At 39.7% G+C, this 24,083-nt stretch overlaps 1 protein-coding gene across 3 annotated transcripts; it reads right to left on the bottom strand.

The window, feature by feature from the left end:
* Positions 1–7,421: 7,421 nt before the first annotated feature.
* Positions 7,422–22,674, bottom strand: firrm (fignl1 interacting regulator of recombination and mitosis). 3 transcript variants are annotated; one of them, XM_061684588.1, is made up of 25 exons: positions 22,512–22,674; positions 22,188–22,316; positions 20,593–20,633; positions 20,412–20,500; positions 20,221–20,325; positions 19,956–20,096; positions 19,048–19,210; positions 18,872–18,956; positions 17,408–17,546; positions 17,133–17,222; positions 16,974–17,038; positions 16,735–16,883; positions 15,291–15,420; positions 14,908–15,094; positions 14,561–14,643; positions 13,591–13,642; positions 13,088–13,177; positions 12,007–12,192; positions 11,465–11,584; positions 10,554–10,649; positions 10,374–10,487; positions 9,443–9,550; positions 9,274–9,354; positions 9,055–9,201; positions 7,422–7,732 (listed from the first exon to the last, which is right to left on the bottom strand). In XM_061684588.1, the coding sequence occupies exons 2-25, from the start codon at positions 22,280–22,282 to the stop codon at positions 7,499–7,501; spliced, it is 2,790 nt and encodes a 929-aa protein (XP_061540572.1). In that variant the 5' UTR covers positions 22,283–22,316; positions 22,512–22,674; the 3' UTR covers positions 7,422–7,498. The 3 variants fall into 3 exon arrangements, with proteins under 3 accessions (XP_061540572.1, XP_061540573.1, XP_061540574.1); XM_061684589.1 differs by having other exon boundaries at positions 22,188–22,298; XM_061684590.1 differs by having other exon boundaries at positions 22,188–22,294.
* Positions 22,675–24,083: the final 1,409 nt, after the last annotated feature.

The raw sequence follows: 24,083 nt of genomic DNA, 5'->3' as shown, positions 1-24,083 counted from the left end.
CTGTAACCCGGTCTTCAAATCCTACTTTGAAACCCTGACCCTGTTTTGAAACCTTACCCTATTTTGAAACTGTAATTTGAAACCCTAACCCTGTCCTGAAACCCTACTTTGAAACACTAACCCCATTTTAAAACCCTACTTGGAAACCCAAATCCTGTTTTGAAATCCTAACCCAATTTTTAAACCCAACTAGGAAACCCAAACCGTATTTAGAAACCTACTTTGAAACCCTAACCCCATTTTGAAACCCTGTTTGGAAACCCTACATTGAAACCCAAACTCCATTTTGAAATCCTACTTTCAAAACCAAGTCCTGTTTTGAAACCCTACTTTAAAACCTTAAGCCTGTTTCAAAACCCTACTTTGAAACCCTAACCCTGTTTTACAACCCTACTTTGAAACCCTGTCCCCATGTTGAAACCCTGTCTTAAAACCCTACTTTTAAACCCTACTTGAAACCATACATTGAAACCCTGACCCTGTTTTGAAACACTACTTCGAAACCCTAACATTCGTGACACCCTACTTTGAAACCCTAACCCTGTTTTGAAACACTACTTTTTGAAACCGTAACCCCATTTTGAAACCCTACTTTGAAACCCATCAGTGTTTTGAAACCGTTACCGTTTTGAAACCGTAATTTGAAACCCAAACCCTGTTTTGAAACCCTACTTTGAAACTGTAACCCTGTCTTCAAACCCTACATTGAAACCTTAAACCTGTTTTGAAACCGTACTTTGAAACCCTTACCCTGTTTTGAAACCCTACTTTGAACCCTTACCCTGTTTTAAAACCCTACTTTGAAACCCTATCCCCGTTTTTAAACCCTGTCTTGAAACCCTACTTTTAAACCCTTACTCTGTTTTGAAACCCTAATTTAAAACCCAAACCTTGTTTTGAAACACGAGTTTGAAACCCTAACCCTGTCTTGAAATCCTACTTGGAAACCCAAACCCTGTCTTGAAACCCAACTTTGAAACTCTAACCCTGTTTGAAACCCTAATCCTGTTTTGAAACCCTACTTTGAAACCCTAACCCTGTTTTAAAACCGTACTTTGAAACCCTTACCGTGTTTGGAAACCCTACTTCGAAACACTTACCCTGTTTTGAAACCCTTACCCTGTTTTGAAATCCTAATTTGAAACCCAAACCTTGTTTTGAAACCGTACTTTGAAACTGAAACCCTACCCCTGTTTTGAAACTGTACTTTGAAACCCTTACCGTGTTTGGAAACCCTACTTTGAAACAATAACCCTGTTTTGAAACCCTTACCCTGTTTTGAAATCCTAATTTGAAACCCAAACCTTGTTTTGAAACCCTACTTTGAACCCTAACCCTGTCTGAAACCCTAATCCTGTCTTGAAACCCTACTTGGAAGACCTAATCCTGTCTTGAAAACCTAACCCAATTTTGAAACCCTATTGGGAAGCCCAAACCCAGTTTAGAAACGCGACTTTGAAACTGTAACCCGGTCTTCAAATCCTACTTTGAAACCCTGACCCTGTTTTGAAACCTTACCCTATTTTGAAACTGTAATTTGAAACCCTAACCCTGTCCTGAAACCCTACTTTGAAACACTAACCCCATTTTAAAACCCTACTTGGAAACCCAAATCCTGTTTTGAAATCCTAACCCAATTTTTAAACCCAACTAGGAAACCCAAACCGTATTTAGAAACCTACTTTGAAACCCTAACCCCATTTTGAAACCCTATTTGGAAACCCTACATTGAAACCCAAACTCCATTTTGAAATCCTACTTTCAAAACCAAGTCCTGTTTTGAAACCCTACTTTAAAACCTTAAGCCTGTTTCAAAACCCTACTTTGAAACCCTAACCCTGTTTTACAACCCTACTTTGAAACCCTGTCCCCATGTTGAAACCCTGTCTTAAAACCCTACTTTTAAACCCTACTTGAAACCATACATTGAAACCCTGACCCTGTTTTGAAACACTACTTCGAAACCCTAACATTCGTGACACCCTACTTTGAAACCCTAACCCTGTTTTGAAACACTACTTTTTGAAACCGTAACCCCATTTTGAAACCCTACTTTGAAACCCATCAGTGTTTTGAAACCGTTACCGTTTTGAAACCGTAATTTGAAACCCAAACCCTGTTTTGAAACCCTACTTTGAAACTGTAACCCTGTCTTCAAACCCTACATTGAAACCTTAAACCTGTTTTGAAACCGTACTTTGAAACCCTTACCCTGTTTTGAAACCCTACTTTGAACCCTTACCCTGTTTTAAAACCCTACTTTGAAACCCTATCCCCGTTTTTAAACCCTGTCTTGAAACCGTACTTTGAAACCCTAGCCCTGTCTTGAAACCCTACTTCAAAACCCTAACCGTCGAGAAATGCTACTTTAAAACCTTAAGCCTGTTTGGAAACCCTACTTTGAAACCCTTACCCTGTTTTTAAACCCTAATTAGAAACCCAAACCCCGTTTTGAAACCCTACTGGGAAACCCAAACCTAGTTTTGAAACCCTAACCCTGTTTTAAAACCCTACTTTGAAACCCTATCCCCGTTTTTAAACCCTGTCTTGAAACCCTACTATAAAACCCTTGCCCGGTCTTGAAACCCTACCTTGAAACCGTAGCCCTGTCTTGAAACCCTACTTCGAAACCCTAACCGTCGAGAAATGCTACTTTAAAACCTTAAGCCTGTTTGGAAACCCTACTTTGAAACCCTTACCCTGTTTTTAAACCCTAATTAGAAACCAAAACCCCATTTTGAAACCCTACTTTCAAACCCTAATGCTGTTTTGAAACCCTACTTTAAAACCCTAACCCTGTTTTGAAACCCAAACCCTGTCTTGAAACCCTACTTTGAAACCCTGATCCTGTTTTAAAACCCTATTTTGAAACCATACCCCCATTTTGAAACCCTACTTGGAAACCCAAACCCTGTTTTGAAACCCTACTTTAAAACTTTAACCCTGTTTTGAAACCCTAATTTGAAACCCAAGTCCTGTTTTGAAACCCCACTTTAAAACCTTAAGCCTGTTTTGAAATCCTACTTTGAAACCCTAACCCCGTTTTAAAACCCTACTTTGAAATCCTATCCCCGTTTTGAAACCCTATCTCCGTTTTGAAACCCTACTTTGAAACCCTAGCCCTGTCTTGAAACCCTACAATGAAACCCTGGCCCCGTTTTGAAACTGCACTTGGAAACCCCAACAATCGTGAAATGCTACTTTAAAATCTAAAGCCTGTTTGGAAACCCTACTTTAAAACCTTTTCCCTGTTTTGAAACCTTCCTTCGAAACCCTAACCATCATGAAATGCTAGTTTAAAACCTTAAGCCTGTTTTGATACCCTACTTTGAAACCCTAACCCGTTTTAAAACCCAACTCGGAAACACAAATCCAGTTTCGAAACCCTACTTTGAAACACTAACCATTTTTTGAAACTGTGCTTTGAAACACGTAGCCTGTTTTGAAACCCTACTTTGAAACCCTAACCCTGTTTTGAATCTGTACTTTGAAACCCTTACCCTGTTTTGAAACCCTACTTTGAAACCCAATCCCTGTTTTGAAACCCTAACAGTCGTGAAATGCTAGTTTAAAACGTTACGCCTGTTTGGAAACCCTACTTTGAAACCCTTACCCTGTTTTGAAAGCCTAATTTGAAACCCAAACCTTGTTTTGAAACCCTAACCCTGTCCTGAAACCCTACTTTGAAACCCTAAGCCCTGTCTCAAAACCCTACTTTGAAACCCTACTGGGAAGCCCAAACTCAGTTTTGGAACCCTAATTTGAAACCCTACTTTGAAACCATTACTCTGTTTTGAAACCCTACTTTGAAACCCAATCCCCGTTTTGAAACCCTAACAGTCATGAAATGCTAGTTTAAAACAGTTAAGCCTGTTTGGAAACCCTACTTTGAAACCCTTGCCTGTTTTTAAACCCTAATTCGAAACCCTAACCCCATTTTGAACCCATACTGGCAAACCCAAACCCAGTTTTGAAACCCTAATTTGAAACCCAAGTCCTGTTTTGAAACCCTACTTTAAAACCATAAGCCTGTTTTGAAACCCTAACCCTGTTTTAAAACCCTACTTTGAAACCCTATCTCCGTTTTGAAACCATATCTTGAAACACTACTTTGAAACCCTTACCCTGTTTTAAAATCCTACTTTGAAACCCTACCCCTGTCTTAAAACCCTACTTTGAAACCCTGTTCCTGTCTGGAAACCCTACTTCAAAACCCTAACCCTGTTTTGAAACCCTAACTTAAAACCTTAAGCCTGTTTTGAATCCCTACTTTGAAACCCTAACCCCGTTTTAAAACCCTACTTTGAAACGTGAAATGCTATTTTGAAACCTTAAGCCTGTTTTGAACCCTTCTTTGAAATTCTAACCCTGTTTTGAAACCCTAGCCCCGTTTTAAAACCCTATTTTGAAACTGTACCCCCATTTTGAAACCCTACTTGGAAACCCAATCCCCATTTTGAAACCCTACTTGGAAACCCAATCCCCATTTTGAAACCCTACTTTGAAACCCTTACCCTGTTTTGAAATCCTACTTTGAAACCCTAACCCTGTTCTGAAACCCTAATTTGAAACCCAAGTCCTGTTTTGAAACCCTACTTTAAAACCTTAAGCCTATTTTGAAACCCTACTTTGAAACCCTAACCCCATTTTAAAACCCTACTTTGAAACCCTATCCCCGTTTTGAAACCGTCTTGAAACCCTACTTTAAAAGCCTTTCCCTGTTTTGAAACCCTACTTCGAAACCCTAACCGTCGTGAAATGCTACTTTAAAACCTTAAGCCTGTTTTGAAACCCGACTTTGAAACCCTTACCCTGTTTTGAAAGACTAATTTGAAACCCAAACCTTGTTTTGAAACCCTAACCCTGTCCTGAAACCCTACTTTGAAACTCTAACCCTGTCTCAAAACCCTACTTTGAAACCCTACTGGGAAACCCAAACTCAGTTTTGAAACCCTAACCCATTTTTGAAACCCTAACCGTTTTGAAACCCTACTTTGAAACCATTACCCTGTTTTGAAACCCTAACCCCGTTTTAAAACCCTACTTTCAAACCCTATCCCCGTTTTGAAACCCTGTCTTGAAACCCTACTTTGAAACCCTTGCCCTGTCTTGAAACCCTACTTTGAAACCCTAGCCCTGTCTTGAAATGCTACTTTAAAACCTTAATCCTGTTTGGAAACTCTACTTTGAAACCCTTACCTGTTTTTAAACCCTACTTAGAAACCCTAACCCCATTTTGAAACCCTACTTTGAAACCCTTACCCTGTTTTGAAACAGTACTTTGAAACCCTTACCCTGTTTTGAAACCCTACTTTTAAACCCAATCCCCGTTTTGAAACCCTGTTTTGAAACCCTACTTTGAAACCCTTACCCTGTTTTGAAATCCTACTTTGAAACCCTACCCCTGTCTTGAAACTCTAGTTTGAAACCCTTGCCCTGTCTTGAAACTCTACTTTGAAACCCTAGTCCTGTCTTCAAACCCTACTTTGAAACCCTAGTCCTGTCTTGAAACCCTACTTTGAAACCCTAGTTCTGTCTTGAAACACTACTTCGAAACCCTAACCGTCGTGAAATGCTACTTTAAAACCATAAGCCTGTTTGGAAACCCTACTTTGAAACCCTTACCCTGTTTTTAAACCCTAATTCGAAACCCAAACCCCGTTTTGAAACCCTACTGGGAAACCCAAACCTTGTTTTGAAACCCTAACCCTGTTTGAAACCCTACTTTAAAACCCTAACCCTGTCTTGAAACCCTACTTTGAAACACTGATCCTGTTTTGAAACACTACTTCAAAACCCCAACCCTACTTTGAAACCCTAATTTGAAACCCAAGTCCTGTTTTGAAACCCTAATTTAAAACCTTAAGCCTTTTTTGAAACCATACTTTGAAACTCTAACCCCGTTTTAAAACCCTACATTGAAACGTGAAATGCTACTTTAAAATCTTAAGCCTGTTTTGAAACCCTACTTTGAAATTCTAAACCTGTTTTGAAACCCTAACCCCGTTTTAAATCCCTATTTTGAAACCCTACCCCCATTTTGAAACCCTACTTGGAAACCCAAACCCTGTTTTGAAACCCTAACCTTGTTTTGAAACCCTAATTTGAAATCCAAGTCCTGTTTTGAAACCCTACTTTAAAACCTTAAGCCTGTTTTGAAACCCTAACCCCGTTTTAAAACCCTACTTTGAAACCCTATCCCCATTTTGAAACCCTACATTGAAACCCTGGCCCTGTTTTGAAACCCTACTTGGAAACCCTAACAGTTATGAAATGCTACTTTAAAACCTTAAGCCTGTTTGGAAAACCTACTTTAAAACCCTTTCCCTGTTTTGAAACCCTAACCGTTGTGAAATGCTACTTTAAAACCTTAAGCCTGTTTTGAAACCCGACTTTGAAACCCTTACCCTGTTTTGAAACCCTACTTTGAAACCCTAACCCCGTTTTAAAACCATACTTTGAAACCCTAATGCCATTTTGAAACCCTACTGGGAAACCCAAACCCAGTTTTGAAACCCTACTTTGAAACCCTAACCCCATTTTGAAACCCTACTGGGAAACCCAAAACCAGTTTTGAAACCCTACTTTGAAACCCTAAACCTGTATTGAAACTGTACTTTGAAACCCTTAGCCTGTTTTGAAACCCTACTTTGAAACCTTACTTTGAAACCCTTACCCTGTTTTGAAATCCTACTTTGAAACCCTTACCCTGTTTTGAAACTGTACTTTGAAACCTTTAACCTGTTTTGAAAGCCTACTTTGAAACCCAATCCCCGTTTTGAAACCCTAACAGTCATGAAATGCTAGTTTAAAACCTAAAGCCTGTTTGGAAACCCTACTTTGAAACCCAAACCCTGTTTTGAAACCCTAACCCTGTCCTGAAACCCTAACCCTGTCTCAAAACCCTAACCCCATTTTGAAACCCTACTTTGGAACCCTTACCGTTTTGAAACCCTACTTTGAAACCCAAACCCTGTTTTGAAACCCTAACCCTGTCCTGAAACCCAAACCTGATTTTGAAACCCTACTTTGAAATGCTAACACTATCTTGAAACCCTACTTTAAAACCCTAATCTGAAACCCAAACCATCTTGAGACCCAACTTTCAAATGTTGAAACCATAGTTTAAAACCCTAACCCTGCTTTGAAATTCAAATTTCTTCAAAAGGTCTCAGTGCCATGAGTGATGCACTTAAAATGAGCCTTCTTATATCGTTGAAGCGAATTCAAGTTTTGTTTTCAAGCTACTTTCAATTTGTTATAAGGCATAGAGAGAGATAAGACGTGGGGACAGACCAATAGTAAAGATTTGTGGAAAAAAATATTAAATTGACCATATTTAGACATACGAGGTTTCCGCCCAACAACTCGAGTGTCTGGTGACTACAAATGAACTACTACTACTTCTTCTTCCATTCAAATATTTAATCAATATCAGTCAAGCCTGATAGACAATAAAAAAATGAGACAGAAATAGTTCTTGCTGTACAAAATATGGTCACATGGGCTTGTTGATGGATGCGGCTGAACTTAGGTCACTCAGAAGCACCTGCAGCTCTTGTAGTCTGGACGCCAGCCACGAAGGAGGACGAGGGCCAGGCGGTGGCTCCTGTGTGTCGGTTTTGGCTGTAGCGAGTGCACGGACGGCTCGAAGTGCGCGTTCGGCTGCCTGCATGTAGCAGCTGTACTCCTCGTCCGCACCGCTCTCCTGCCGGGCTCGTTTGGCTTGCGGCTGAGTGACAAAAGGAGTGGTTAAAACAAAATTATAATAAAATAAAACATTCTATCATAATTTTAAGTAGGCATGCGCAAGTACCAATACTGGCCTTATTTTAAGGTACCGGATACTCTTAAAGGCCGCCCATACTATAGGCACACAAAAAAAAAAAAAAAAAAAAAAAGATTGTTTTTTTCTTCTACAGGGTGATTGAAAAGTAACTCCCCATTTAAAAAAAAAACATATAATTTATTCATATGCAATTTTAATATTTTTCAAAAAATTTGTGTGTACAAGTGGCCAGCCAGAAGTCCTGACTTAACACCCTGCGACTTTTTTCTGCGGGGTTGGTTAAAGGAGCAAGTCTATTCTACCAAACCAACGACTTTGGAAGAACTTGATGGGCAAATACGAGAGTTCCTTGTGAAATCAGTTAATGCGGTTCCCAGGCGGCGTGAGAAACTGGTGGCTAATGCTGGCTCCCATATTTAATTTTAAATAAAAATCCATGCAATACACTTTCTTCCCATGTTCATTTCTTGTAAGAATTATACTTCAGAAATAAATTACAAGTACTCCTCGCCAGTAGTTGGCACTACAATACGAATCAACGTGTGCGTCAGAAATAAAGGCGCTCACAATTATCTGTCATTGTGTTAATTGAAATTGTAAGAGTGGGATGGTACGAGTGGGATCAGTATGGAAACAAGTGTTATCAAATATCCCTAATTTTAAAGAAAAATATTGACAAAAATTGCCACCCATTCAAATATGGCTGTAAAAAATGTATATACAGTAGCCCCCTGCTATATTGCATATCACATATTTCATTGTATATCATCATAGATTAGTTTCAACAGGGCGGCCGACTGGTTAGCACATCTGCCTCCCAGTTCTGAGAACCGGCGTTCAAATCCCGGTCTCGCCCGTGTGGAGTTTGCATGTTCTCCCCGTGCCTGCGTGGGTTTCCTCCCACATCCCAAAACAACGCATGGTGGGTTGACTGAAGACTTTAAATTGCGCTTAGGTGTGAATGTGTGCGCAAATGGGTGTTTGTTTATATGTGTCCTGCGATTGGCTGGCGACCAGTACAGAGGGTACCCCGCCTCTCGCCCAAAAATAGCTGGGATAGGCCCCAGCACGCCCGCGAACCCTTGTGGGGGTAAAGCAGTACAGCAAATGGATGGATGGATAGTTTCAACAGCCAAAATGACAAACGAAAACTAAAAACTGAATGGCCCAAAACGTCCCTAGGATCTGTTAAGGGTAAACTATTTTTTTCTAAAATGTAAAACCCATCACATTTCTAATCTAATAACAGCAAGCATGCTACTAACCTCTGAATGAGTCACAGATTGAGCAGAAAGTTCCGTGGAAACCTGGTTTGAGGTCTCCAGCCTGTGGTAATGTTGCTCTAAAACAGTTTTCTCTGCTTCAATTCTTTCTAGCCGTGACTCCTCGACTCCTTCCGGTGTGTTGACTGTCTATAACAGAACACGGAAATGTTCACGTCCAGCCATCTGACACATTCGCTGACAAATGTTGAATTTTCTTACCTTGCTCAGAAAATTCACCACCTTGCTTTTGGTTTCTTCCACACACAAACTGTAGGAAATGACTTCTTCGTGGTTCGTCACCTTCAACGTTAATAGGTTATGTTGGTTATGTTAAAATAGGGCGACTCGTAACATCAGGGCTTTAGTATTAATGGACCTCTTGCTGTACCTCAGCAAAATGAGCAAAAGCCTCCAAAGCGTGCTGATGGAGCAACCAAGAGGAACTTTCTGCTAACAATGTTCCAAACAGGCTGCCCAGCCTGGGCACAATATCACTCTGGAGGCGACAGAAAAGTAGAACTCAGTAAGACAACTTCAACTAACATTACTTTCTGATTGGCTGGTGTCTAATCCAGTGCTACGATTGGCTGAAGCCAAATCCAGTGCAGCAATTGGCTAGTGTCAAACGCAGTGTTGTCATCGGTTGTGACTGGCTATAGCCAAACACAGTATTATGATTGACTAGCGTCAAATCCAGTATAGCGGTTAGGTGGAGTCAAGTCCAGTGTAACAATTGGCTAGTATCAAATCCGGCACAGTGGTTTGGCACACTAGCCAATCGCTAAACTAGATTAGACTCCAGCCAATCGCTGCACTGATTCGATACTAGCCAAATTCAGTGTAGTGCTACTGTCAAATCGAGCGGTGGTTGCCTACTGTGTTAAGATTGATCAATTCCAGTGGAGCAATTGGCTAGAACCAAATCTAGTGTTTTGCTTGGCATACTAGCCAATCAGTAAACTGAATTTGGCACTAGCCAACTGCAATATTGGATGGGACTCCAGCCAATCACAAGACACTAACCAAACACTGGATTTGACTTTAGCCAATTGCTACACTGAGTTTGACAAGAGCCAATCACAACACTAGGTTTGGCTAGAGTAAAATTTAAGCATTGCAAATAAGTTCATGTCAAATCAAAACCATTGTTGTGATTGGCTCATGTCAAACCCAGTGCAGTGATTAGTATAGCGACTAGTGTCACTTCAGTGTTTCAATTGCCTGGAGTCAAATCAGTGCTGTGATTGGGTCATGTCAAATCCAGGGATTCAATTGGCTATTGTCACAGTGTCAGTGTTGTGATTGGTTGGCGTCAGTACCTGGCTGTCAGGAGGGATGAAGACCTTCCCCAGTGATGAAAGGAACTCCAGAGCGGCCAGGAGCAGCTCATCTGCACACTTTTGAGACATTACAGCGTCCACACACACCAGCGCCTGGGACACACACACACAAACAACGGAACACAGACAATCGCCTCAATGTGCTCAAAGTAAACACACCTGAATGATGACTTGCATTTCCATGTTTTTCACTAAAACTGCTGTTAATGACAAGAGGAGCTGCAGAGTAGAGTGCAGCACATGATGGATCTGCACCTGCGCAATACAGAGAGAAAAGTTATGTAATCACATGCTGCATATCCATCCATCCATCCATTTTCTGAGCCGCTTCTCCTCACGAGGGTCGCGGGCGTGCTGGAGCCTATCCCAGCTGTCATCGGGCAGGAGGCGGGGTACACCCTGAACTGGTTGCCAGCCAATCGCAGGGCACATACAAACAACCATTCGCACTCACATGCACACCTACGGGCAATTTAGAGTCTCCAATTAATGCATGTTTTTTGGGATGTGGGAGGAAACCGGAGTGCCCGGAGAAAACCCACGCAGGCACGGGGAGAACATGCAAACTCCACACAGGCAGGGCCGGGGATTGAACCCGGGTCCTCAGAAATGTGAGGCTGACGCTCTAACCAGTCGGCCACCGTGCCGCCCTGCTGCATATCCACTACATATAAATAGTTCCAAATACAGTGGATCGACCTATACTTGCAGATTCACCTATTCACATATTTGTTGGGGGGGGGGGGGGAACCAACCCTAAAATTGCTTAATGGCATTTCATCCCTGCTTATTAAATTTTCAATTAATTATTCAATTTTCATTGAATTTTTTTCTCAATGGGATTATAATGGGCATTTATTATCCATGGATTTTCACTGTCCGGCAACAAGAGGGTGTCCACTGTATAGTTTACGGGTGAGTTTTCGGGTGAAATTTCAGGATGAAACCTAAAATGCACTTTAAACTTTACAGACCGTAGACTTCTTTCGAACTTCTCTAAAATGAATGGGGTGAACAGTTGGACATGCAAAGGCCAATAACATTTTGTGAGTAGTGTATGTGTGTCTCACCTGATGTGGTGCCATTCTCTGCCACAGTTCTGTGACTATCCTTGATGCAGATGATGCACACTGTGTTTCGAGAGGTGACTTCCCTTGAACCGCCACCAGGAGGCATTGTAGCACCGCATTCTGGAAACCAACACGAGTACCATAATTCAGTGTGGTTTGAGAACTCTTCAGGTGTGCCGCGGGAAATTATCAAAATTCACTTAATTGGTCAGAAAATTATTATTTACGAAAAATAGTGGATCCATGTTCATCTATCCATGCCAGCGATGTAGAGTGACAGACAGAACAAATAAATGCTCTTCTATTAGATGGCAAAAGTACATAATTGGCAGGTGTATCCATTTTTTGTAGCATTTTACATTGTAGGTGTGACGTGAGATTTTTCAACTATAAAATATATGCCTTGGCCCAATAAGGGTTGAAAATCACTGCCATAATTGTACAACATCACTGTGGAATGACTAAGAGTTTTCTGTTGTAGTATCCAGATGTTAGACTCTCATTTCGTGTGCCTCCTTTGAGTCAAATATTAGAGTCCTCACCACTTTGCACACTTGGCCCAGTTTGTAGCCTCCACTCTGCCAGTCAGTCAAAACTGTTTGACCTAAGGTGATGACGTCCGACACCACGCGTTGAGAGGCATCATTCGAAAGAGCTCTGAGGAGGACGTGACGCCATATTGGGAGATTTTCAGCCTCGGATGGAGGGAAACGTGCCAGTAAATCCATCTAGGTAAAAACAATATATTAGATACGGTATGATCACGTACACAGACATAGTTCATAATTCACTGTCGCCGCCAAAACCAGCACTATCCATTGTGAAGAAGTACAAACAGTACAATCACGTGTTTGGGCACAGTGTTTGACTCCAATCTGAAATCAAGTTAAAACACTGACAACATTGTTAAGCAAGCAAACCAGAGAATGCATTTTGCTGAGGAAACGCTTTCAGTGTCCACAGAAATATTTTATGAACCTGTTCGCAAAGTTTTATTGAGAGAACCCACGATTTGAGTGCAACAGTTGGATTAAGCGTGGGTCAATTTGTCATACTTGCACCCCACTGTGCAGGCATGACCAATCGAAATACACTTAATTCAACTGTTACACAAGTAATGTGTTGTGTTAACAATTTTGTTAGTTTTAATTTGTTAAACAGCAGACCCCGGCATACTGATGGTTCGGTACCCATGGCTTCACCTATTCGCAGAATTTATTTCCCGTGTTTTTCTTTTTGGAGTGGTAACAAATCCCAAAAACACTTGTTTTCAGTTTATCCCTTCTTATTAAAGAATTTGGGTGGTTTAAATCCCCCCCATTTAAATTCTAATGGGCATCATTTATCCAAGGATTTTCGCTATTTGCGGTCTGGCCCCGGTCCCTATCCCCAGTGAATAGCGAGGGTTAATTGTACATATTTGATACTACTTTATTGTCATGTGTATACAATTAGTCAAGGAGTGAGAGGCACTTTACCATTTGAAAGTGTGTCTTGTGTTTAAATAAAGAATCACTTGAAGTAAGTCACACTATTGAAAATGCAGTTTTTGCCCCACAAACAGAGGTATGGACCGTACTGTAGGTTACCTGTCCCGTCCCACCCCAATTGGATACCGCTAACCTGATGGCTGGGCGTCATGAGGAAAAGCATGCGTCTGAGCAGCAGGCCCAGGTGGTACGTCTGGTAGCACTCGGCCGAGCAGGTTTTCACCTGAGGAGGCAGAAATAGAGAGGAGGGCGCTCATGGGTTCAAATCACCAGGCCGAGATCGGATGGAAATGTGTGAGATGTGTCCTCAATTTGACGGATTATGGAAAAGGTGTTTCAACGGCATCAATTGTCACCTCGGTCGGGGTGCCACCCCGTGCTGACCCATAATCCCAACGAGAGATTATGGATTTAGTGTTATTTTAGCATCCATATGATTTTCCAGACATCATAGCATTACACAAGAGTGTAAGGCTACTCGACAAATGATAAAGTTTATAACAAGATGATGTTTTCAGGTGTCAAAGGTTTAAACAAGTGTGCAATGATGCTTGCTTCTCTGATTGTTGAGGAACTCTTGAACAACCCCCAAATTGCATTGGGTGGAGGGGGGAGGGGGCCGTAGAGAATACTCACCAAGTGAGCGATGAGGAGGACATGATGGAGACAAAGTTCTGCTGTTCCGTACCTAACAAAAGCAGAGAAATAAATAACAATATAAACAAACTACTGCAGCTAAGGAAGAGAAAAGGGTAAAGAGAAAACACGCAATTGAAGCCCCCCTAATAAAGTTTATAATAGGCTATATTAAAATAATTCAACTGTAAATATGCCACAAACTATGATCCCCAAATCCTTTAATATGATTTCAAGCTAATCTTACAACAAAGTTTACAGATTATTTGATTTTGAAAAATTCCCCTATATACATGCACATGCGATAAAGACATTCCGTAACTTCCATCAACAACCCAGGCTAAACTTAGCTCCTCCCAGACATACTGTACAAAATGTGTATCTCAGTCGAGACGCATCCCTTCAACATACTTTCTTGGCATCAATTTTCTATTTTACAGGGTTTTAGCGCCATGTTGTGGCATTTCAGAAAAAGTACAAAATGTGAATACCGTAGGTACATTTTTGAGCAAGTAGCTGGGGAGAGGTTCCACAGAAAAAAACATGAAACCTTGAATTTGTGAAAAGTTTACCGCAAATATGTAGAAATTACTGTACCTAAAAGAAAAAAAGCCCAATTTTATGGACAAATTTGCTGTGGTCACATGATTGTTGGTGCTAAGCTGGACTCTTGTAATGGGGACTGAATGGTAACAAATCATTTGCCTAATAGCATACATGCCAAAGTCATATTTGAATGTTTTCGGAAAACAAGAAAGAAAACACTCTTTTGACTGCACATTGTTTTGTTTTTTTAAATTGATATTGTAACAGTAAATTGAAACTGACTTGGGCGATAATGCAATGAGGCTAACAATAAAAAGAACAAATATAATTTTTGTCTCTGATCTCTTATGAGGTTTCGTTCGAACCACTTCACATGTAATCTTAAATGAGTATTGCTGGTTATAACTCAAGAAGTCTCCCTCACCGCGCTGTGAAGCACCACACGTCTGCCGCCAACAGTGCAGTCTGTGTGTCAGCCTGCAGCGTGGCCTCCACCAAGCACAGCTCCTGCCAGAAAGAAAAAAAGAACAATGTTTTTTCAAAAAAAAAACTTTTTTTTTTTTTTTTTTGGCTTTGGAGTGAAAACAGAAGTAGAAAATGTTATCAAGAAATGAAACGAAAGCATTAAAACATGAAATTGCAAGTGTCGCTTGTATTGAATGAGAGGAAATCCCTCGGCAAACACGGGCGAGAGCCCAAAAGCGATTAAGAGTCTGGATAAAATAAACTCCAGATTTCACAGCAGTAGAGTTATTTGTGTGTAGAACTCACCAGAACAGGGAAGTATTGTGGAGGAAGCACAGCTACGCTGGCGCAGAGGTGCACACACACGTGATGGTGCAGAGACACCTGACCTTGGGCCTGTCCTTTGATCATCACCCCCGGCAACAACACCGGCAGCTTCCGCTCAGCATAACAACGCCGAAAGCTACGGAGGACTGCCCGGTAGAGAGGAAGCCTGGAGACAGAGGTCCTTCTAATAGTTTAATGAGACTTTTTTTATTTATTTTTTTAAACATAACACCCTGTGCAATATACAGCTTGAATAATCATCATTTTACAAAAGGTAATATAACATATTGCCCCGTCACCAGTTTAAAACTGCCCGCTATGCCCTATGTTAAAGAGAAATAAACTGCACGAAGCAACTTTACCTGGGTGTTTCCTCTGAAAACTGACTCCCAGATTGCCAAAGCTGCAGCACCTCCTCAGGCTGGGAGGCCAACTGCTCCAGCACATTAGCCAGCAAAAGACACTGAGGAAGCTCATGCTGCGGACTCAACCCTGTGTATAACAGCAAAAATGTTCATAAATGTAAACTATAAATATGCTGTGGTGCACTGTATTTTTATTGTTGTGGTTATAATTTGTTACATTTGTACCATTTTGGCTAAGTTAGTTAACCAAAATATTCAAGACAACTAGAAACTACTCCTAAAAAGGCATGACAGGAGATAACCATAATGCATCCATGACACAGGACACCATGATTAAGTCAATGAATAGGGTGCATGCGCTTCTGATTTCCTGCTCGAATTATGTATAATAATAATTTATCAACCTATATTTTAGAATTTTATAATGTAAATATTTAAATTTTGAATACAATCATAATCAAAATGTATATATATTTTAAAGTATGTATTATTTTATATTTAAAACTATTACTCAAATGAATTTTGGGGTATTACTCACACTTTAAAAATGTATAATAAAAATGTCAGTGTATTTTAAAATGTATTTTTTCCTTTATATTTCAATTTATTATTATATTTGCATTTAAATAAAATCTTGGTATTTACAATACATATTTAAATTGTGTATTTTATTTGTAATACAGTGGTGTGAAAAACTGTTTGCCCGCTTCCTGATTGTCACACTTAAATGTTTCCCATAATCAAACAAATTTAAATATTACTCAAAGACAACACAAAATGAAATTTTTAAATGAAAATTTAAGTTTAAAGTTTAAGTTCACACCACTGTAAATTTACTTTTTAAAAATGTACTATATTTGCAATAAAAAAATATTCATTAATTTACATTGGTTTTTTTAAATGTCTATTTTGGTGTTGGGTGTTTCAAATGAAAAATAAAATGGCTACAATAGACAAATGCTTTTGGAAACTGTATCAAAGCAAATTATCAGGAGTGCCTTGGAAAAATTATCCAATAACATGTAATTTGTCCGAAAATGATTTATTAATTACAAATATATCTTTGCTCATCTATCTATGACAGAACAATTAAATGCTTATCCATTAGATGAAATGAATGAATGAAGGAATGAAATTAATAAACCTGTGTACCCACCTATTGCCCTTCATTTAACAGAATAGGACATGACTTCCTAACTTTGTGTTCAATTAAACAGGGCCAGATTTCACACTGAGTAAATCTGAGCGTAAACTAATTCTAGAGTCTTATTTTTTTGTGACATTTTTGTTTGGTGATGTCCTGTGGGATATTTCTAATGAAAAATGGATTGCCTTGGCTCAGTTGAGAAACACTGGTTTAGAGAACCCATCATGTCCATTGCTCATACAAACAAACAAAAAAAGCACAAATTGAATTTGTGAATTTGGAGAATAAACTCACGCAGGTCCTCCTGCAGGACAACTTCAGCAAAAGGCCTGAGAGGTAATAGCTGAAAAAGAAGCGCATCCATGGGAACAACGGCCGCCGCGTTCAGATCCTCGGAAAGAGACGGGGGTAACGCTGGCGCAAACAAACTGGGAGGGAATTTACTGAAAGACAGTGACACATTTCCACATTGCTACAAACATTTAAAGACAAATAATACATGGTTGTCATAATGTAAACCAGATCACATGTACCTCAGAATCTGGAGGTACATTTGATGAAAGCTTCTGCAAGATCTTGTTAAGAAAGCCTTGAATTCCTATTAAAAAGTGTAAGCGCTAGAGTGTAAAAGTTGCACTGTATTTTAAAACTAGTTGAAGATGATTACAATAAAAGATGCTGTTTTTCCTGACCTTTACATAATGAACCAAAGTGTTGGCAAAAAATCGACACATCTTTGCAGTTTTCTGGAACAGCTTGTGTTCTGGGCTCTGCGTTGCCTCCTAGCAAAACAGTCAAAAGTGCACAAAGGCAAAAAAGCTGGTATAGAGCTACTTGAGACCTTTGACCTGAAAATATCTTATCCAATACAAAATACATCAACCGAGGGGTTTACCACAGGAAGTGATGGTCATTATTCTATAAGTGGGATACAGTTGTGCTGATGTGCAAGCATGCAGCCACAGACCTGCAGACCAGCGAGGTTTATCTGCTCTGCCAGATCCACGGCATTGTGGAAGGAAGCCAACAAGTTGTCACACAGGCTGGAGCTGATGTCGCCATGACGCAGATCCTCCTCCACCAGCGACTGGTACTTGAGACTCTGCCTGAGCATGGTAATGAAGCTTTAGAATAAGACACTACGCAGCCAGTTTAGATTTAAAAAGTAGCCCGAGCATGGCGGTTTGAACATGCCAGATTGCATTTCTAATGCCCGGCTTAAATTAGTTATTTTTTTCAAATAGTAAAGGGGCTTTGAAGCACTTTGTACCCTAAAGGTACTCAAAGCACTGTCACAGTTTTCTCGTTCACCTACTGATGACACAGCATCAGGAGCAACTGAGAATTCAGCATCTTGCTCAAGGACACTTAGACATGGTCACAAGGGCCGAAGTTTGAACTCACAACCTTCGGGTTGAGAGACGACCACTCTACTACCTGAGCTAGTCCGCCCTCAAATGACACTAGTGTCTGTTATTTTATTTTAACATTATTTCAATTTACACTAAAAAGTATGTTCCTGCTTTTATTGTTATTTTTATTACATAATTGTTAAATATATTTTAGAAGTTATCATTTATTTGCTTAGCTTGCATTAGTATTATGGACAATTTTTAGAAAGAAAGATGTCTCGCCTTCAAGAAGATGACTCAGCATCATCCGATGGAAGGGCGCCTTGACCAAGGACCTGATCGGATGTGGTCGAGGACATGACAGGTGTTGGTCTGGTCCCATGTTTTGTGTTGCGTCTTAGTGCTTACAACATTATGTCTTGTAAAACCCTCCTATTTTCAAATAAATGTAGGAGCGACGGGGGAGATTGTTTAGAGCGTGTAGAGAGGCTGTAACCTGAACAATCTCCAATGTGCCCTCCTCATGAGAAAAAGAAACCAGCGTCTTCATTCCTTTTGTGTCTATTTTTTATAATGTTGGGTGAGATAATCCAACAATAATTAAATTTGTTTACAGCAAATGTAAATGTTCTACTGTTTATATTTATAAATAAAAACACTACAATGTATTTTATCTTGATGAATTATTTTCTATGTAAACATTTCTGTCAAATTATAGTTTTGTCTTATCATTTACAACAAAAAATACTTAAAATGTATATTTAATCAAGATCTTATTTGCACTCATTTTATATGTTTTGTTATATTTAAAATTTACATTGTATTACATAATTACAATTACAATATTTAAAAAACTAATTAAAATGTATATTCTCAAATACTTTATTATTATTATTTGTATTATTTTTTTAATTTATTATTACCGTGTTATTTCTAAATTATATTTTGGCGTTTACAATTACTATATTTATACTAAAATAAATATGTAATATGCATATTCTAATATTTTTATTCCCTTTTTTGTATTTACAAATGTTAATTCTGTTTGTGATTTATGTATTTCTGGGTGTGGCACTGACTTGATGAGGAACTTCCACGTGTTTGCATGCAGCGCCATGTCCAGGTTAGAGATGACCGAGCAAATGTCCAGGAGGCTATGAATTACTGAGGCAGATTATGGGGAAAACAAGTTACATTCATTTGAAAGGCAAATAAGACAGATAGGTGGGAATAGTGCAGAGGAGGTTGCTACAACCTATGACAACGTCAGAGACGTCCTCTTCAGAAGAACTGCCATCAAGGGAGAGCCTGTCCAGCAGCTCCAAGAGGGCCTTGTGGAGGGCATAGGCCTCCTTGAAGAGGCTCTGCAGCAGGTCAGCCACCAGGGAAAGACGGCCACAGTAGAACACCTCACTCTCCTGTCGACGATACGCCAAGAAATATGCAATATTATTCCTTTTAGGGGACACAATGACTATTGGTCTAATGTACAGGAGCAGCAATTTCATCGATTTATCGACAAGAAATCGACGATCAAATTTAACGACAACTATTTTGACGATCGTTTAGAAACTTTGCGTGACTTAAAATTGTCCAAAATCTTGGAACTTCAGCCTCTCAACAGTAGATATTCTCAGATTTTTGTAGTCCTCCATGAAAGCAGACCGGCCATCTTTGTGTTTAATAAAAATAAGACATTTGAAAATATCAGCTTTTGCTTTAGAAAACAATGATAAAAATGTTTGCCTATTTCTTGATGGATGTTATGGACCAAACCATTGACTGAACCATAATCAATTGATGTTTGTAAATTTTCTGCACTGTTAATTTGAAATGTCCTGTTTTTGACTAAACGGACGGAAATTTAAAAATGTTTATTTTTTTTAATCCGATTCATCGAAAAAGTAATCGATAGATTACTGGGATTATTAACATAATTGTTCGTTACATCCTGTCTAATGCAAATGTGCCACTGACAGTAGTATGGCTTTACGTTACTGTGACAACTACTGAAGTCAGTTAACTTTTAACTTTAGTCTTTTGAACTATGATCCACCGCTTGTTTGACGTTTTTTTGCTTAGTGTAGCGAGCAAAAACTTTTGTTGCATGCGAGCTTCAGTATGCTGCCGCTCAGGTGAAGTAGTACAATTGAAGATGCTAACCTTACAGTGCTGAAAAGTGTCTCGCAGCACCTTCAGGATGCACGTCGGTAAGGTGCGGATAGACACAAGATCCGGAACCTCATCATAAGTGCCGACGTGACGCACGCATGCAGACATTGCATCAATTATCTGCATCAGTGACTAAAAAAGAAGCAATATCAATATGGAGTACCGAAATAGACTTTTTATAGTTTGTTTTTTTTATTACAAATGCATAAACACTGTGACTGAATAAATATTATTAAAAAAAGATGCAGAAATCTACCTTCAAAATGTTCCTCAGTAGGGAACACAGTTCTGTGTTTTGACTGGACAAGCCTCCAACTTGGTTCGAAAGTTCTTTCATCATACTGTCAAACATAGTCACCGCCTGGAGATATGGTAAAGAACAGGCAACCACATTTATAACTTTACAGTACATATTTTATACAGTGACAACAAACGTATGCCGCTTACCTTTGGTAAGATCTTGGAGAGGCATTCATTTTCCAGGTCTGAAAGAGCAACGTGAGGGAGGAACATGTCTGTGATTATCTTCAGTACACCTGTAGCAAAGTTGGCAGGAAAAAAAAAAAAATCCACATTGATAAAATTGCTCAAATACAATTAAATATTGATAAAAATAGAACGTACGTACGTATATGGTCATCCCAGCCCTCAGACTTGTGATGTAAAGAGTATGTGCAGTTAAAGAAAATCGCAGAAGAGAAACCGCAAGTCATCAACTCTGAACGAAAATCAGTAAAACTTCATAATGGTGTACTGTAATGATGAACTTTGTGTTAATTTGCTCATGTGCTCTATTGATGCTTTAAAATGTGAATCGGCTCACATCAATAGACCCTTCGAAGTAGTCACAAAACTGATTACGAATGAGTAAGCCATTTGTCAGGTCCCCCCAAATATCTGACTTTTTCTGGTAGGTGTATGAAAGACTACGTCAAAACAGTAAAATAATGAGTAATTGACTCCCCTCATCCCCTAAATAATGTTCAATTGTCTATAGTAATACTGTAAATGTAGCACAAACTATGATCCCAAAATGCTTTAATATCATTTGAATCTCATCTTACAACATAAGCCTTAGTAATAAATTGCTCACAGGTGGTTTCATTTTGATGAAACGCATTGGAAGTGCGCGAGTACTAGGGGTTGCACAGACTAGTCGACTATGACTCCTCAATGACATTTAGCGCGCGACATCATCCAGTCGCTAATCATATGTTTTGGGCTTGAGGCGGGAGAGCCGCTTGCAGCGATAGACAAGTGCACTGAATGAAATTAGTCCCTCACCCTAATTCATTTAAAGTATATTCTATTTCAGAAGGTTTGGTAAGTGAGGGAGAACCGCGAAAGGGGGAAAAAAGCCAGGTTTGAGGAAGATTTTGCAAAATTTATTGGCCCGCACTATTGAGTGTAAGGAGAGTGGGGAATTACTCCACTGCACCCAAAGAGGTCAGTGATTATTTGCAAACTGCGCAAATTCCCATCATGCAGAACTCGCTGCTGTGGTGGGGCCAGAACGAGGTCAGGTTTCCCCGTTTGGCCAGTTGGCTGGAAATACCATTACATGACATTGGCCAAGCCTTAAAGCAGCCTATGTCAATGCACTTGTGTTCTAAGGTATATTCTGTGCATTTTTTTTACAATTATAGTACTGTAATGAAAACATTTCATTGATGTCATGAGCAATTACTCGACATCGACTCGATTTACATCACATTCATGCTGATTTAAAAAGGTCTCGTGCCACCAATAACGTGCACATGCCTACATGGTGAAGACTCCCTGTAATTTCCACTAACAAGCCTGGTTAAATTTAGCAACTCTCCGACATACAAAGTTCTAAGTCTATCAGTCGACATTTGACGAGATGTATCGCTTCAAAAAGAAAAAGAAAAAAAGAGACTTCCCTGACACCAATTACTACTTTTCTTTTAGCCAAGGGTTTGGTGACATATTGTGGATTCTTAAGCATTGCAGAAACAACACAAAAACACATGATTAGGTAAGTTTTTCAGCAAACAGCTGAGCTTAGGTTCCACAGAAAAAAACATTTCAAACTTTTTCGTGTGTCACTGCTTTTACTGTCTTTAAGGTGCCTTGTTTGGATCGCTCTTGTAAAAGAGGTTTAAATGGCAATGATGCTCATGTGGTCAGATAAAGGATGTGGTTGCTATCTTCGAATGTGAATGTGAATTTTTATGACAAGAGAGGATCAAGGGGGATATGGTAAGTTTGGGCAAGACAGCCTTGAGCTCCTCGCGGCAGGTTTCCTGGCTCCACTGCACCACCTCGTCCAGGAGAGAAGTGTTGGTCTGGGACATGATGACGCCAGTCTGCCTGAACAGATTGCACAAGCTGTCCGACAACACGGTCAACAACATGTGAGTCACTTTAAAAGTGACTCAGCTCGTAAAGTTCGCCCAACAAACATTTGTACTTTCAATGAAGAGATTCAATGGGGAATTACGTGGTTACGCTCCTAACGCTACTTCCAATTGTTTTAACGTAGCATGTTAGCATAGCATCGGTACCATTATTATAGTTACTTACAGCTTTATTGGCGAACTTCCGCCGTCACTTCCATGTATAGCGTGAGTCGCGTCACTAATGCGGCGAAGTGGATTCACTTCGCGTCGACAACTCCATGTTTAATGCCTTTCCCAAACGTAAAAGTTGTCAAGTCGTGTTAGCCACTTTCATGTCTCGCGCGGCAGTGTTCGAAACGGATGTGACGTCGCGTCGCCCGCCCCTTCTCTGGAATTTGATCAGGTCGCAGTTTATTTTCTTATCGTCTTTATTTACTTTGGAAATCTTGTTGGGTGCAATTATAAGTTACCCTGTTGAAAATGTAATAGTAGTGTAATGATTTCCATTACTTTCTCAACGAAATATAACGAATGACATTTGATTACTTTTCTTAATTTTGAATAAATGCATCAACAGGGGCCTTGGATGTTTCCTCTAAAAAAAAAAAAAAAACGGATTAAAAGCAAATAGCTGTTAGAGATACTATGAGTAATACTGTTTGCCTTCACTCTGATCACTCACCTGGTTCTGGGCATATTATTATTATTATTATATTACAATTAGTTATAATTGAATTAATAATCAGAATCAGAATCATCTTTATTTGCCAAGTATGTCCAAAACACACAAGGAATTTGTCTCCGGTAGTTGGAGCCGCTCTAGTACAACAGACAGTCAATTTACAGAACACTTTGGAGACATAAAGACATTGACAAAAAACAATTGGGCAAAACGATGCAGAGTCCTCTAGCACTTAGAGCAGTTCGAATGACTAATATTGCAATAGTCCGGTGCAATGACCATTGTGCAAAGGGCGCTGATACTTCAAGGAGTGTATGCGGTGTAAAGTGACGAGTAGTGCGATCATCTGGGACAATGTTGGTTGTGCAAATGTTACAGATACTCCTCAATCAGTGTGCAATTTAATGATTAGTATAATGATCATTAGTCCATACAATTGCCTAGAATTGTGTTTTCTCATATCCATCCAACATTTGTAAAGTATGAGGTGTGTCAAAAAAAAAAGAAGCTTCAGACACACATCAATAACCTTCATATAGCAAAGGGAATTGAATAAATTAAACATTTTTAGGTCACATAATTTAACGGGTCAACAGTCACACTATATTTCTATTGGGGGGGGGAAAAAATCAAACATTGTAATAGTCCACGGGCCCACTACGACATACAATAACATGTTGAGGAATTTGGAAGCTTCATGTGGAGTTTGCTGTGTGGGAGCTGATGGGCTCAGTGTGCGGGAAAGCTATTGTTTCTCAAGAGATGTATTTAAATGTAATCACAACTTCACAGCGCTGTGTTTCCCGGCAGAGCGCCGGAGGTGTCTGCTGCCGTCGGCCAAGGAAGGAATTGACTTCTCTTTTGGGAAACTTAAAGTGAGCCTCCAAATGATAAGATCCACAAGCACCTTTTGACATTTTCCAGTGACATCTGTGACGACGTGTTTTGTCATGATTTTGAAGCCTCGTTTTATCACACAAGGTGATTTGTTTTAATCGTAAAAATATTGACAGGGTTGTTAACAACACTCTTTGAGGTGTGCCAAATTTAGAAGACAGATCAATTTTCACTTGA

Source organism: Phycodurus eques, chromosome 8, assembly GCF_024500275.1.
Source record: "Phycodurus eques isolate BA_2022a chromosome 8, UOR_Pequ_1.1, whole genome shotgun sequence".
Classification (NCBI taxonomy): Eukaryota; Metazoa; Chordata; class Actinopteri; order Syngnathiformes; family Syngnathidae; genus Phycodurus; species Phycodurus eques.
Note: the sequence above shows the minus strand (reverse complement) of the source record. Positions and strands in the feature narration are given on the sequence as shown.

Excerpts from the sequence above, each read along its gene's own strand:
- firrm (XM_061684588.1), bottom strand. The coding sequence starts at position 22,282 with ATGTCCCAGACCAACACTTCTCTCCTGGACGAGGTGGTGCAGTGGAGC. Across the intron at positions 10,488-10,553 it reads AAATGCAAGTCATCATTCAG|GCGCTGGTGTGTGTGGACGC; the intron begins GTGTGTTTACTT and ends TGTGTGTCCCAG. Across the intron at positions 7,733-9,054 it reads AATCTGTGACTCATTCAGAG|CCGCAAGCCAAACGAGCCCG; the intron begins GTTAGTAGCATG and ends TTTGTCACTCAG.